The sequence below is a fragment of the Carya illinoinensis genome, chromosome 9, assembly GCF_018687715.1.
Source record: "Carya illinoinensis cultivar Pawnee chromosome 9, C.illinoinensisPawnee_v1, whole genome shotgun sequence".
NCBI lineage: Eukaryota > Viridiplantae > Streptophyta > Magnoliopsida > Fagales > Juglandaceae > Carya > Carya illinoinensis.
The window spans coordinates 33,897,501-33,914,226 of NC_056760.1; the positions used below are offsets into that span (position 1 = coordinate 33,897,501).

The 16,726-nt window shown below is 37.9% G+C and overlaps 1 protein-coding gene across 1 annotated transcript; it reads right to left on the reverse strand.

The window, feature by feature from the left end:
• Nucleotides 1–15,716: 15,716 nt before the first annotated feature.
• On the reverse strand, nucleotides 15,717–16,444 carry LOC122275212. The gene has a single exon (XM_043084195.1). It carries the CDS (start codon nucleotides 16,433–16,435, stop codon nucleotides 15,788–15,790), a length of 648 nt encoding a protein of 215 aa, XP_042940129.1. The 5' UTR covers nucleotides 16,436–16,444; the 3' UTR covers nucleotides 15,717–15,787.
• Nucleotides 16,445–16,726: the final 282 nt, after the last annotated feature.

Here is a 16,726-nt window from a genome sequence, read left to right on the forward strand (position 1 = left end):
GCACTCAAGGAGAAACTAATTCAGCACCAATTGTGATTGTGCCTGATTGGAGTCAACCTTTTGAAGTTATGTGCGATGCAAGTGACTTTGCAATTGGAGTAGTATTTGGGCAAAGGCGAGACAAGCTATTTAGAGCCATCTATTATGCAAGCCGGACATTGAATGAAGCTCAATTGAATTATACGACAACTGAGAAGGAAATACTTGCTGTGGTGTTTGCTTGTGACAAATTTCGGTCCTACCTCATTGGTACAAAGGTGATAGTGTTCACTAATCATGCAGCACTTCACTATTTGTTTGGCAAGAAGGATGCTAAGCCTAGGCTAATTCGTTGGATCCTACTTCTTCAAGAATTTGATTTGGAGATTCGAGACAAGAAAGGAAGTAAGAATTTAGTGGCTGACCATCTCTCTTGGTTAGAGCAAGAGGAAGAAAGACCAGAGTCAGTGGTCCAAGAGGCATTCCCTGATGAGTAGTTGTTTACATGTGAGATCAAGCTTCCGTGGTATGCTGCTATTGTTAACTACCTAGCTTGTAAAGTTTTACCACCTGATCTTACTTACCATCAACGCAAAAAGTTTTTGCATGATGTGAATTATTATCTTTGGGATGAGCCTTTGTTGTTCAAAAGATGCCCAGATCAAATCATTTGAAGATGTGTGCCGGAAGAAGAGATGCAAGACATCCTCCATCATTGCCATTCATCATCATATGGAGGACACTTTGGAGCCACCTGTACAGCAGCTAAGGTACTTCAAAGTGGGTTCTTTTGGCCTTCTATTTTTCGTGATAGTTACACTTTGGTGAAAACTTGTGACCGGTGCCAACGTATGAGAAATATTTCAAGGCATCATGAGTTACCACTGAAAGGTATCTTAGAAGTTGAGTTGTTTGATGTTTGGGGAATAGATTTTATGGGGTCTTTTCCTCCTTCTTTTCGTTTTGCTTATATCTTATTAGCATTTGACTATGTGTCAAAATGGGTGGAAGCAATTGTTACAACAACAAATGATGCAAAGGCAGTGCTCAAATTTCTGCACAAGAATATATTCACAAGATTTGGCACTCCACGAGCTATTATTAGTGATGAAGGGACTCACTTTTGCAACAAGTTGTTTGATAATCTTCTTTCTAAATATGGTGTCAAGCACAAGATAACACTTGCTTACCATCCTCAAACTAATGGCCAAGCTGAAATTTCAAATAGAGAAATCAAGAACATCCTTGAAGAGACGGTCAAAACCAATAGAAAGGATTGGGCGAAGAAGCTTGATGATGCTGTGTGGGCATACCGTACAGCCTTTAAAACACCTATCGGGATGTCTCCATACCGATTAGTGTTTGCAAAGGCATGTCATCTTCCTATGGAGTTGGAGCATAGAGCTTATTGGGTTGTAAAAAAATTTAACTTTGATTTGAAGGCAGTAGGTGAAAAGCGACTTCTTTAATTGAATGAGATGGAAGAGTTCCGGAATGATGCATATGCAAAGATCTATAAAGAAAGGACGAAGAAGTGGCATGACAAACAGATTCTTAGGCGAGAGTTTGCTCCAGGACAACAAGTTTTACTCTTCAATTCATTACTCAAACTCTTTCCAGGAAAGTTGAAATCAAGATGGACAGGTCCTTATACAATTCATGAAGTTTTCTCTTTTGGAGCAGTAGATTTGAAGGACAAGACAGAGAATATTTACAGAGTTAATGGTCAGAGATTGAAGCACTATTATGGAGAACAAATGGAGAGGAACTATGCATTTATTCCTCTTGGAGATCCTAACTGATGATGATTGAAAAGTCTGGCTGTAGACTTTAAAATAAGCGCTTATGGGAGGCAATCCATAGATCTTTCTTTCATTCCTTCATTTATTTTACTATCTTTATTTATTTAGTTTTAATAAATTGGTTTTTCATGCAGGTTTATTTAGCATGAATAAAGAGCTGAAAAATTTTAAACTTCGGAAGATTCATCATGCAACCAGGGAAGTTCCCTTTATTTTTTCAATCCTTTTTACTTTTGCATTACCATGAGGACATTGTTTAGTTTAAGTTTGGGGGTGTAAACTCCTATAGTCATTTGATCCTCTTGTTTTCTAAGTCTTTGGCTGTTGATGGGTTGTTTGATTCTCTTACCAAGCATGCATTGGAGTAAGATTTAATTCTCTATGACTCTGAAATTTGTGATTGAAGATGGTTTTGAGAAAAATTTTCAAAAATTTCTTTTATGACAAGTGGGGTTTTGTGGGTACTTTGGTTTAAATCTTTGACCTTGAACAAAATTGAGCACATAGTCATTTTTCTCTTATTCCATTTTTGACCGGTGCAAAACTGCAAGTGCACAGTATCGTAGTTTTATAGTAAAGTAATAAGAAGAGTATCGTCCTCAGGGATTGGTACCTTACTTATGCCAAATACCAAAATTATACTAAACTTGATTTTATCTAGAGGAATCACTAAGATTTTTGTAGTTGCAAATTAAACTAAGATCAACTCAAAGGGAAATATGCAAAGGAAATAAAACTGACGTTCGAAGATCAACTTAATGGGGAAGAAAACTTCTAGGAAATCGATTTCACCTAATTCTTCACTATGTTTTTCTCATCCAGCTAACTTAATTCAATTCTCTTTTATCTATTAGCAAATCTCTAATTCATCCAAAAGCCTCTTTCGATAGTCAATTGGAAATGACTCTTGTTTATCAATTCACACAAGAATATGCAAATTTAATAATCAAGAAAGCAATAAGATCAATGATTTAATTACTACATAGGTTCATACAAGTCTTTCGATCTCTATACTTACCTATGCTAAAATATTCAATATCTATCCTATGATTCCCTCTTTCGATAGCAAATCATAAGATTAAAAATCATCTAATCAATGGCCAGTTAATTAGAAGCAATAAACTCAGAATAAATCAGATAAACAAAGAGAGAATTGCATTAAATTAGCGTAGACAATCAAGCATAGTTCGGAAATAGGTTACATCGTTTTTCTAGAATGAAGAAAATTTAGCTCATGCTAGAAATGAAATTCAACCTAAACGAATTCACCATAATTGTTCTGAGAAGATTGGAAGAAAATAAACACTGAAAAATCCTCCTTGCAGCCGCAACTCGTCTTCAAAAGCACAAGGGAACGATTCAATGCTTTTCTCCCGTCCGTGCTCGTGTATGATTCTAACGTACGTGCAATAATTGGAATTCCCTCTGCAAAACAGATGATTTGAATCCCTCTAGCTATGTTTTTCTGTCCCAAAAAGTGTTCTCCAGTCAAAAGTCGCGGCCCTAGAGTGAAAAATTCCTTTTATATGGTATGACGGCGGAAAACCTTAAATCTGTCAAAATACGATGTTCGCTCGAGTGGGGTGTCGAGCGCACATCAAGCGTTCGACTCTGCCTGATTTCGCTCGAGCGTCCTATCGAGCACACATCGAGCGTTCGACTCTGCCTGATTTTGCTCGAGCGGCCAATGTCTCCGCTCGAGCGATCTTTGTTTTTCAGCAACCCGCTCGAGCTCCCTGTCGAGCGGCAGTCAAGCGTTTGAATCTGCCTGAATTTGCTCGAGCGGCCAAAAGCTTCCGCTCGAGCGAACTTGTAAAATCTGCAATATGAAATTTTGCAAGTCATCAATTTTGCTTATGAAGAGAAGAAGTTGAATTAATTGAAAGAGGGAAGTTCGATTTTGCTTTGCTCTAGAATCCGTTGATGGGTCATTGAGACGAAATCCTAGTTGAGACCAAATATTAGAGAAATGATCTAGGCATTTCTTTGGCATAACCAAAAAGCTTTCCCAGCCGTCCTAAATATCATGCCATCATTACATAGTGTGTTTCCATAGTCACCCCCTTGAGCCTTCATAAGCCTTTATTTATTCTTTGAACTACATAAATCATGCCCGCTCTAAGCCTGAAAAATAATGAATCTACCTTTGATAGTTTAAGAAAATATTTTGGTGGAGAGTACATTTAAAAGAGAAAATTTATTTCATGATGAACCGTATTCTGTTTGCTCTGTTTGATCGAAGAAGAAGAAGAAGAAGAAAGGAAGTTACTGAAAAAAAAAAAGAAAAAGAAAAAAAAAAGAAAAAGAAAAAGAAGTCGCTAAGCGGAGTGTGAATTACCTCAGATTTTGTTAAAGGAATTGTTGGTATTGCATCAGTGATTACAGCAATAATAATGCCACAAGTATGAGCATATTGTCAAGAAAGAGCTATGATTTGAATCATGTGGGTATCTCTTTTAGTGTTCTTTTCACTAAGTATTTTTCCAGTTTGCTTTGATTTTCTATATCCAGTTCTTTCTTAACCCTCACCCTGTGGCCTATCATTACAACCTTATGAAAGACCTTTTGATCTCTGATTTTGGTGTTGACTACATTAATGGAGAGGATTTTTGAAAATTGGACTTATGGGGTTAAGTTTTAAGAGAATTCTTCTGATTTTGGTTGTTCTACTTTTATCTGAGTTTGCAGGTGGTTTGAGGTTAAATTGACTATATCACACACACTCAAGGTCTTAGCTTTAGGTTGAAGTAAACGCCTAACTCTTGCTTGACAAATTGCAAAATTTTTGATTGATTTTCTTGCTATCTTTGATGTTAAAAGAGTAAGATACTAGAGATGAAATCTAAATTCATAAAAGCTTCGTGAGTGATGATACTTCTCTTTCGGGTCGAGTTGATATTGCCTAAACTATCATTTCCTTTTCTTTTTGTTTGAGGACAAACAAAGTTTTAAGTTTGGGGGTATTTGATGACTTGCAAAAATTTCGTATTGCAGATTTTACAAGTTTGCTCGAGCGGAGGCCAAAAGCCTCCGCTCGAGCGAATTCAGGCAGATTCAAACGCTCGACTGCCGCTCGAAAGGGAGCTCGAGCGGGTTGCTAAAAAACAAAGATCACTCGAGCGGAGACATTGGCCGCTCGAGCGAAATCAGGTAGAGTCGAACGCTCGATGTGCGCTTGATAGGATGCTCGAGCGAAATCAGGTAGAGTCGAACGCTCGACGTGCGCTCGACACCCCGCTCGAGCGAACATCGTATTTTGACAGATCTAGGGTCTTCCGCCGTCAGACCATATAAAAGGGATTTTTCACTCTATGGCCGTACTTTTTGACTGGAGAACACTTTTTGGGACAAAAAAACACAGCTAGAAGGATTCAAATCATCTGTTTTGGAGAGGGAATTCCAATTATTGCACGTGCGTTGGAATCATACACGAGCGCAGACGGGAGAAAAGCATTGAATCGTTTCCTTGGCCCCTTGACAGTGAGCTCGAGGACTATTTTGCAGCGTTTATTTTCTTCTAATCTTCTCATAACAATTATGGTGAATTCGTTTATGTTGAATTTCATTTCTAGCATGAGTTAAATTTTATTCATTTTAGGAAAACGATGTAACCTAGTTCCGAACTATGCTTGATTGTCTATGCTAATTTAAGGCAATTCTCTCTTTGTTTATCTGTTTTATTCTGAGTTTATTGCTTCTAATTAACTGGCCATTGATTAGATGATAATTAATCTTGTGATTTGCTATCGAAAGAGGGAATCATAGGGTAGATCTTGAATATTTCAGCATAGGTAAGTATAGAGATCGAAAGACTTGTATGAACCTATGTAGTAATTAAATCATTGGTCCTATTGCTTTCTTGATTATTTAACTTGCATATTCTTGTGCGAATTGATAAACAAGAATAATTTCCAATTGACTATCGAAAGAGGCTGTTGGATGAATTAGAGATTTTCTAATGAACAAAAAGAATTAAATTAAATTAGCTGGATGAGAAAAGTATAGTGAAGAATTAGGTGAAATCGATTTCCTAGAAGTTTTCTTTCCCATTAATTTGATCTTCAAACGTCAGTTTTATTTCCTTTGCGTATTTCTCTTTGAGTTGATCTAGTTTAATTTACAACTACAAAAAAATCTTAGTGATTCCTCTAGATAAAATTGAGATTAGTATAATTTTGGTATTTGGCAAAAGTAAGGTACCAATCACTGAGGACGATACTCTTCTTATCACTTTATTATAAAACTACGATATTGTACACTTGTAGTTTTGCACCGATCACTAACAAAGATGCTTGGGACAATTTTGACATCTCGAATGGGTTATATAATTTTAGGAACATGCCCATTTAAAATGCTAGTTGTGTCCCTTATTAGAAAAATGCTAACTTGCAAACAAATGGGCTTTTAGGTTGGGTGGAAATAAATTGAGAAAGGGCAAAAACCAAAGATTGCTTTAGGCATCTAACATAGGGCACAAATGAAATTTTCTGCTTGTTGGACAGCTTGCATACTATAGTACATTTTGCACCTTTAATCACCTCCTCTTAATACCAATCCATTTTATAAATCTAGTGACATAAATATAATAAATAGCCTAGTCAACGTACACTATTTAATTAAGCATAACATAGAGAATAGCAAGAATAACCCATTAAGTAAACTTAAAAATCTTTATACACTAAGGTTGATAGTTTAACCATTTAACACCTTTAAAAGCATGATTATAAACCAATTGACACTGCTATAAGTTTCCTTTTTGAAGGAAACTTTTTACTTGGTATACCCCAAAACAGAACACATACACAACATTTCCAACGTACCCAAATCATTTCAAGAGTGATCCAAGATTTAAAACAAGTTTGTTTGCAAAAGCCCACCTTCATTTTAAGATATAACAAGGCACAACACAAAATAGCTCCCATAAATATACATGGTTAAGCCAAAATAGAGCATATATATGAAAAATTACAACATGAAGAGATAAAGAACAAAATCTGGAACACAAGCTTTCTACATGATTTGGCTAGCCTCAAAACAATATCCCAATCAAATGGAGTCAAGTTAGGGATTTTACCTTAAGCTCTTAACTCCTTTCAAGATGCAAAGTGAATGACCAATTGGTAGTATAGCTGTGTAGATGAAGAACAAAGTGATAGCACTATGTTACCCCAAAAACAGAGACATCAATATGTGAGTCTAGTGATGAAAATTGAAACCCATATGGAAAACATGCTAGGAAGGGAATCAAAAGCTTATTACCTTCAAGATTTCACCCTTTGGAAGATGAAAACATGCTTTGGATTCCAAGCTTTGAGCAAAACTCAAAAATGGGTATGGAGTTTTGAATCCATGCAGCTTTGAGAAGTTGAAAGGGAAATATTTTCTTCCTTTGCTATGGAATCGCAGGGCTTGGAGATGAGAGGAACTTGATTTCTTGAATATGAGAGGGAGGGGAAGAAGAGAGGAAGGTGGGTGTCGGCTATGGCTTTTCTTGGAGAGAAGATGAAGTTTTCTCTTTTCCTTTTGTTTCTCTTCTTGCTTGGGAAGCCAATGAAGATGAGAGACTTAAGTGACTTTTCCTTCATGAGCCAAAAAAAAGGGTTGAGATTGAGTGTGGGGAGATATTTTTCTCACCTAACACATCAAAGGATAGGATTAAAGGGGCTTTCTACTTAAAATAAATAAGATAGTAAAACTAAGGGTAAGGTTTTAAAATCATATAATTATACCTTTCCCTTATTCAAAATAAAAACATACTCATCTTAAAATAAAAGAATAAAAATCTTTATTTTAAAATACATAACAGAATATTTTACTCAAAAGAATTAATGAAACGATGTAAAAGTCTACATAGTAGGATTCGGGTTTTACAACTCTCCCCCCCTTAAAATAATCTCATCCTTGGATATTTGCAACGCACAGATTAATCCCAACAATGGTATAACCCTATCTCCTTTTCCTCAATATTTATATGAGGTTGGATTATGGACTATGCTATGTTGTGGAGTTCACTGTGTAGAGTGGTGATCCGAAGTGTAGTTGTGTACGTGAAGTGTTGGGCGTAGTTGTGTAGTGTGTTGTAGTAATGGTATAGAGTAGTGTGTTGTGAAGGAAGTACACATGGAGTGTACTCTGTGTGGTGAAGTCGTGATGTACCAGATGGCATGTCATGAAGGTTTGTATGGCGTAGTTGAGAATCGTAGAGCATACTATGTAGTGTCGAAAACTATGGATTTGTGTCCCATAGTAGTTTTGATGTAACTAGTAGTCTTAGTGACGGGTGTCACTGTGTAGCGTGTTATGTCTTGGAGTACTCGTGAAGTGATAGTGGTGTAAGAGTCACGTAGTGGGAGAGTGACGAGGGAATGTCATGAAGTGGCATGACCACATAAGGAGTCATGCTTGTAATGAATGAGGATGAATGAGGAGTTAGCGTAGAAGTGATGTAGCAGGATGCCTGGTGACGTGACAAGGTCACTAGCTTGGGATTAGTCTTCAGCTACGTGACGCGATGGAGGTGTAGTTGTGAATGGAGTTACGTCGTGTTAAGTGCTGGGATGAACTATGTAATAGGACGGGTAGCATGAAAGGTCATGCTAGTCGGGTTTGAATAGAAGCTGGTATCGAAGTATGGAGCTTGTTTATACAAGTGGGTGTTCAACGGATTATAAGTTGGTCTTAGGTGATAAAAGGAGGGGTAAAGTATGTGTGTAATCTGGTTAGACATATGTGATGGACTGATTTATCATAAATAATGGATAATATGTCCTAAGCATGACTACACAACGTTTATGTCTCAGAGTTGGCTTAAAGTCATGTGGCATGCATGGATGGGAATGAGAATGAAATATGGGATAGGATGCAAGAAGGAAGTGACGTGTGTATTGTCTAGGATTGGGATGTGTGACTTGGTCGGTTTAAGTCATGAATCAGAATGTAGTTAATAGGAAGAGTAAGATGAAAGTCTTAGTGTCTTAACCCTAAGGTTAATCATGGAGGCACACTTTAGTGGATGAACACTCAAGGTAATACATTGAGTTTGAAAGAGGTAGTGATTGCAAGTGGATCTCGAAGGTTTTAGCATAGTAAAGGGCACATGAGAGCTGAGATAGAAGGAGTATTTACAAGTTAAGTGTAGTTCTATTTCTAGTTTAGTTGCTTATATGCTAGATGGCGAATGACCCTAAGGTTGTGTATACATGTAGGTTGCCATCTAACACTCACATAAATGGACTGCATGAATTGAGTATGGCATGGAGTCTAAGTAAGTATTATGTTCATACCCTTCTAAAGTTTTCTAAAAGGATATGAAAATGAAAATGAAATGATTTTCCTTAACGATGATTTACGAAATGACACGAATGAAATTTTACGAAAGTATGCTAAGTATAAGTTTTAACGGTATATGAATGTAAGGCACTTCTTGGCAGTCCCTTTTTATGCACCCCAAAGTATCTAATTGTATGCATGTGAATAGATGACTATACATAGTAAGTATTGTATATATTTTCATGAAATGAAATGTTGAGGTTTATGCCTTATGCTTTAAGCAATGCTTTAAAGGATGCCATAAACTAATGATTAAATGATGCTTTGAAAGATGATGTTTAAGCTCATGCTTTTAAATGACGTTTACGAATGAACGAACTGAAAAGAATGAAAGAAGAGAACAAAGAACTGTAGGGATGGTGGTAAGTAGGGATGGTGGTAAGTCCTGCCTGTGATTCCCACCTGCAATGAATGAATGAATGAAAGCTTTAATGTATGAAAAAATGTAATGGCCATATGAATGAACAAATGGGTACCGAATGAATGTCTGGCAAAAGGAAGTGATAAGAAAATATATGTATGCTCAGATTCTTTAAGAAATGAAGGCACGAGATGTGGGGAAATATTTTACGGAAGAAAATCTTTTTTAAGAAGAACACCACCTCGTAATGTTTTAAATGAACACGTCTTATGTATAGTATGTATGGAGTGATGAATGCATGACTGAAAGCTTATGTAAGTATATATTGATTATATAAAGTAATGCTTACAAGTCTTCAACTCATTTTAATTTTTATGTATGCCCCTCCCAAGAACAAGATGAGCAAAAAGTGTCAGGACAGACATGGCCCAAAGGGGAAGAGCACGGAAGCCTAGACATGATGTTTTGTATGAAAGACTTCTAATTGTAAAGTTTAATATTTTCCGCTGTAACTCTCTTTCAATTAAGAATAACATTTTATTTTATAAAAGTAGAGTCTTTCGTATTCTGGGTAGGCAAGAAAAAAGTTTTAAAATAAACGGTAATTCCCATTTCTTTCTTAAAATCATTTTCTAAAAGTCCAACCACATGAACAGGCCTTATAGTAATACCTTGTATTTAGAATTACCAGATTGAGCTACAAATTTGGAAGAAGGAATTTAATCGTAGACTCCAAATAATCAAGAGAAATGTTACTGATCATCATTTTAACTATTAATCTAAAATAGCTCTGTGAATATTTTTGTCTTCGTTGTAATAATATCTTTGTTAATGTTTTAAACTTCAAATGTGGCCACTCCTCTTGCACTCTGTACATGGCTGCATGGGGTGGCTAAATTGACCTCTGCATCTCATTTCGGCCCACATCTTTGATTGTGATCCATATCTACTTATAGAGCGAGCATATTGACATCACCCCCATCGAGCCACCCTGTCTACTATTGTATTATTCCCAAACAAATCTCACAAAATCACAATAAAAATAAAAATATATCAAAAACTCACATAAAACTAACAAAATCACATAACATCAACACTACTTAAACAAAATAACCATGAAGTTTCACATATGTACTCATATCTATAAATCTATGTGGCGGTGAGGTACTTGTACAACTCTCCAGACTTTCAAGATCACGGCGTTATAGTTCCTCTACGAGATGGGAGCATTTGGTGGGCTGGAGGGCCATGTTGAAGAGCCTCGCCGCCCAACCCTAGTAAATATAGAAAGAAAGAGTAATTCAAGAGACTGTTTGTCGGTTGTGAAGGAGAAGGCAACTCTAAGCCAGTGAATGTGCTCGATGCTCAAACCATTCAAACTTTTATTAACCATAAATGGTCAACTGAAAGAACTAATTTAACTGTTAACTCCTATTGACTTGACCTTTTAAACCACAAAACTTGTCCAACAGATGTAATGCATATATTCGAGTAGAACACAAAAAGCTTGAGGCTGTCGACAAAAGCAAAGTAACTTAATATAGCAGCTTGCAGAGATGTAGAGCTTCACTAACATTAGCAAGACAAGAAAGAAGATTTTAGCATCATCAAATAACCACCAAGCAATCCTAGGAAAAAATAACATTTAATACAAGTCGACTTTATCCACAAATTAGTGAGAACAGGGATATATTTGCAAACTAATTGCAAAAGATAATGTGTGCTTCTTCGCAGAAGCACCCATAAGGCTCTATAAAAATTTTAACACTAAGTGTAATACTATATTGTCACAACCCCTAAGAGGATTGCCTAGTACCACACCTCGACACAACTCTTGGAAGGTCAGGACAGTCATATGGCTAGCTTGCTTGCATGTCTTGGCTCATGCCTTGACATGCAGTGGGCACCCATGAAGGCTACTAGCCGCGCGCAAACCATGCATGCAGATCTGCGCATGCCCTTGAGCGTGCACCTGCGTGCATGCATGCATGTCCTAACACCACTTAGAGTGGCTAGTGATATGCCCTCACTGGCACGCCATCCAGCGCATGGCTCCAATCTGTGCCTTGCAAGTAAGGCTAGTGGTATGCCCACCAGGCATGCCATCCAATGCACGACTCTAACCCATGCCTTGCAACCCTAGAGCCCAGACCTTCAGTTTGGGCCATGCATGGCCATCACCCAGGCCACCAGCCCAAGCTATGTAGGACCACTGCCCAGACCACTTGACTGGGCACCACAGAAGCAGCGCGGCATCACCCTATGCCCACCATCAGGCCTAGGGCTTAGCACCATGCCCTGCCCACCATCAACAAGCCACGCACAATGCCATGTCATGCCTACCATGAGACCAACGCATGGCAACATGCCATGCCATGCAGTGAGTCACGGACTAGACAAGGACTAGCCCAACTGTGGGCCATGCACCATCATAGCCCACCATGGGCCATGCATGCCACGGCCACCATGGACCATCTATCTATTTTATTATTTTTTATTTGTTTTATTTAATTACTTGTTTAGTTATTATTTTATTTGCTTTAATTATTTATTTTAATTTGCTAGGGACCTTTGGGGGTTTTCAAATTGTAAGCTCTATAAATTGGCCCCTTAGTCATTTCATTAGGGATCTTTTGACATTTTGAACATTGGAGTGGCCGGCCATAGTGGTTGGATTTATTTTTCGGTGCTTTTGCACTTGGGCTTCTTGGGGTGCAATTCGTGAATCCCCAAGGAGAAGGATCACACCTTGTAATTCGTGAATAGATGTGATGCTATTTATCTTTTAATATATTTTGAGGTTTTCTTTCAATCTTTGTGCAATTCGTGAATCAAAGTTTGATTGGATTTCTCTTTGTTCTTTGGAGTTTTCTCTTTGATATTGTGTTGGAGTTTGGTTGATTGGATTGTTGTGAAGAGCCGAATCCTTCATTGGGATTTTCGGCCTTGTGTGTAGAACTCAAGATCTCTTGTGTTCATGTGTTTTCTCACATATTCATAAGTTTTCCTTGAGGTTTCTTGGAGTTTCTCACTTTCCAAACACCATTCAGCCACCCTATTCCCCATTTCCTTTCACGCCATTCACCATTGGCCTTAACCACAAAACCCTAGTTCCATCACAAGCCCTACATGCCAACCCCTATTCCCACAACCAAACAAGCCATAAAACCCTAGATCTCATCTTGAGCCATTCGGCCATAGCCTCATTGGCTTAGCCGAAACCCTAGATCCTCGTTTCTCTCATCTCAACTTTCTGTAAATTGTTTGATTGGTCAATAGCCCTTGATTGAGTCAATCAAATTCCATTTCCCACCAAGACAATTCCATTCCTTATCCATCCTACCCATTTTCGGCCAACCCCATCTTCCATTTAGATCTCAACTCAAATTCCTACATTTTAGGAATTACAAAATCTCTACTTTTAAGGAGATCTACACATCAACCTAACCCTAGCCGTGTACCCCCTCTATCCTTGGCCGAAACCCTCATCAAACCCTAGCCAAATTTGCCTATCTCCCAACCATAGCACATACGTGGCGCCTAGGAACCCAAGAGGCACATTGTTGTGCACCACATCACCCAATCCGAGATCACCTAGCCCATATACAATCCATACTTCCCACTATTGAGCCCTAGCCTCAGTTTACCCAAGCTCCCTTTCGGGCTACACGTGATTTACACCAAGCAAATGAGTCATATCGGTCACTTGAGGAGCAACAAGGAGAAGATTGAACCATTAGTGTGTGAGGGCTTGCAAAAGATAATGTGTGCTTCTCCGCGGAAGCACCCATAAGGCTCTATAAAAATTTTAACACTAAGAGTAATACTATATACAGTTGTAGAGTGCACAAGCGTTATGTAATCTTTTTGAAAAAGAGTGAGATTCACTATTAAAAAATTATTTATTTTCATGTATTGGGTCTTGTATTTGCTCATTTTTTTCAAAAAAATTGCGCCATACTTGCAAATTACACAACTACAAATATCATTTTTTTTCTTTCTTTTAAATAGGTAAAAAATCTTAAGAAAGGGTCACAAGTGGGTTATGCATTATCAGAGGAAAAAAATGATGGCAACACCGCTCCTGAAGAAGCTGCAATAACAAAGATACGATGGCTTGAAAACCTATCACCTAACGTGTATTCCTGTCACTAAGAAGATAACTCCATCCATGTAATTCTAAGGGGCTGTATCGTAAGCAAATCTATAAAAATGCAATACAGTCTTCTTCTCACTTAAAATTCGTACGTAAGATTAGTACATAAGACAAAAATTGGGACGGCTGATGAGTAGTAGTCCGTCGCTTGATGAATGCAGCACTAATCTTAAACTGACCATTTTCCAAATGTCTAGCTAATAAGAACTGGAAAAATGGTTACTCCTAACAACATTTTAGTCAAGGCCCCAACTTCCCAACCTAGCACCATGACCTTTTCTAGATAACACATGATTCTATATATAAACCTCTATAAGATCATCTAATTGTACGTTTTGATTTAAATATTGAGCACCGTGCTTCTTGATTGGATTTTTATTGCAATACTTCTGAACTCCAATATCCATGCATTCTTAGAACCTAAAAGATTTTCTACCTTAATAGCAACAGTACTTGGGTAGGCAAGATATATAGCATAGCACCAAACCTCCCACGGTCTAAACATCAAAATCCTGCAAATGATCTAACCATATTTTTTAAGATTTTAATTTTTTTTTTCTTTTGAGTTTATTCTTCTTAAACTAATTGAATTCTTTTATTCATTATCCATCCATTTTTTTCCATCCATTTTTGTTTTTTGGTTTTTTTGTTAATTTTTGTTGTTTTGCTTAACGCAGTTTATTTTACTTAATTTGTCCATCCATCAACTTCGCAAACTCAACCACCATCAACTCACCCAAATCAGTCATGCAACCACCCCGTCTAGCTTCCAGACCGAGCTTCTCCTCCGTTTGACCACCAAACATCAAGGTCTACAATCTCAAACGCACGGATGGTGGCTAAAAACGATACACGATAAGAGAGAAAATAACCAAACAGAACTAAAAAAAAGAAGTGCACAGGTTGGGGCTAAAACATGGCACACAATTTATGAAGAATTATGGAGAAAAACACTAATACGAGACTTGAGAGGGAGAAAAGTGGTTTAAGGGATGATTTCATATGGTGAGGAATTTCGATTTTCAGGGGGAAAACAGGGGCATGAAGGATGCGTGACCTATGGGAAGGACAAAATAGAGGCATGGATGGGGGAGAAATGGTGGTGGCATGAAGGAAGCGCAACCGAGACTGCCAAGTGAGGCTTGGTTGGCGACGATGGGCAGCGCTACAACTCAAAGATAGAGAGAGAAATCACGGGTTGCAGTAGGGGAAGAGAAACCAACAAAAGAAAATAAATGAAAGAAAGGAAAAGAAATAGAAGGAGATGTAAGAAAAGAAAAAGAAATGGGAACAAGCAGCAGCCACACACAGATTTGCAAATGAAGAAGAAATTAAAAAAAAAAAAATAGGAGGCTGTGGTGTGGCAGAGGAGAAGAAGGAAAACAAATAAGCCCTAAGGGCATAAGCCAAAATGGCACCGCATAAAGAAGGGGTTGAAATGCAACAATAGGCTAGGCTTTACACACAGAATGTGCTGGGCTCAGAACAGAAAATAAAGTACACTAAACAAGCTCAATCCGAAAGGAAGAGGTCCAATAAAATAAAAAGACACAATAAAATAGAAAAAAGGTAAATAAAAACACTACAACTAAAAATTAATAAAATAAAACAATAAAGCCCAACAATGAAATAAATTAAAATAGAGAGCAATTTAAGTACTAAACAATAATTAATATCAAGAAAGCACGTCAAAATAAATTTTACAATTTAGTAATCACAAAATAATATAATGAAAATTACATTAAATTTAAAACAAGAGAACCAACTTTTACAAGTTTTGTGAAAAAATATATTATTTTCGTAAAATAACTGTTTGATCCAACTAGACAAACATGCTTTGACTTAGTATATTCATAAATGGAAAAATGAACACGAACACAAGAATTCCTGGCGATGAGGAAATGGAAAAAGATCAATCATATCCATGCATTGCGAGTTTTTATATTACCATCACGAACGGGGAGCATTGCAAGGAATTGAAAGAGTGATCGCGGTAAAAGATATCCACATGAAGCCCTCTCGTGTAAAGACATACAAAAACAGTTGTATTTTGCTAGCATGTGATAAAAGTACATGATACAACAAACACATTGACGGAGACTCCGACCCAACAATGGCAGCGCTAATCACAGGTACAGCTTCCTACAAGTTAACCAAACCCTACAACTCTCTCCTCCGAAACGTCTCACCGCGGATACTAGAATCCCTATACCTCGCATAAATGTAAAGCATGAGCCAAGCCACCATGAAATAAACCTCCAGAGCTGACTGAAACACCATTGCAAAAAACTTCCCAAAGGCCTGAGTAAGAATTCCTCCCACAAACGGGCCGCAAAAGATAGCTTCGAAAAGGATAATATGGATACTCTGTCTCAACATCGTCAACGTCAAATAACAACCTTCCTCCATTATCTCCGTTAGCGTCCTCCACTGATCCACAATCGCAACCCAAATATCCCCAGCAAACATTAAAGCCAAGAACGTATCGGTCAAGAAGCACGTAATCGAAAACCCCGAAATCTCTCTCTCAAGACCACTAATCCACGGAGACATGATCGAAAACGGCATCAATTTAAACATGACATAAAGCTTCAAATATGTGTCCTGATCTTCGATTTTGCCAAAATACCACGACCCAAGGAGATCCGTTAGTATATATCTCACCAACCATCGCATCAAAACGAACCCGAAAAGTCTCTCGAGACCCAATCTTGAACCCTGCCACACTGTTACAAGAAATGGATTGAACCTCCCTAGTAGTTCATTCACAACAGTAATGAAAACAATGCCTAATACCAATGAATACATAGCGACAAACCAAAGAACCACCAAAATATAGACCCTCAATACAGAACGCGCAAAGAAGACCATCCTTTTGTCCTCACTTTCACGGAGCTCTAGTTCTTTCATAGCGGAGATGTTTATCCCGTTGGCGATCACGTACTTAGGAAAGACTAATTCTTGATTGAGAACGAGGCTGTGATTGAGAGGGGCCATGCGTTGGTCGTCTCCGGGGAAGAAGTCACCGAAGGCGTGGGGGTGGAGGAGGAAGGGGAGGTGGCGAAGTGGAGCGAGAGGGGGGAAGATAGGGTGGCGTTC

Coding starts and splice junctions, on each gene's coding strand:
- LOC122275212 (XM_043084195.1), bottom strand. CDS start 16,435: ATGTATTCATTGGTATTAGGCATTGTTTTCATTACTGTTGTGAATGAA.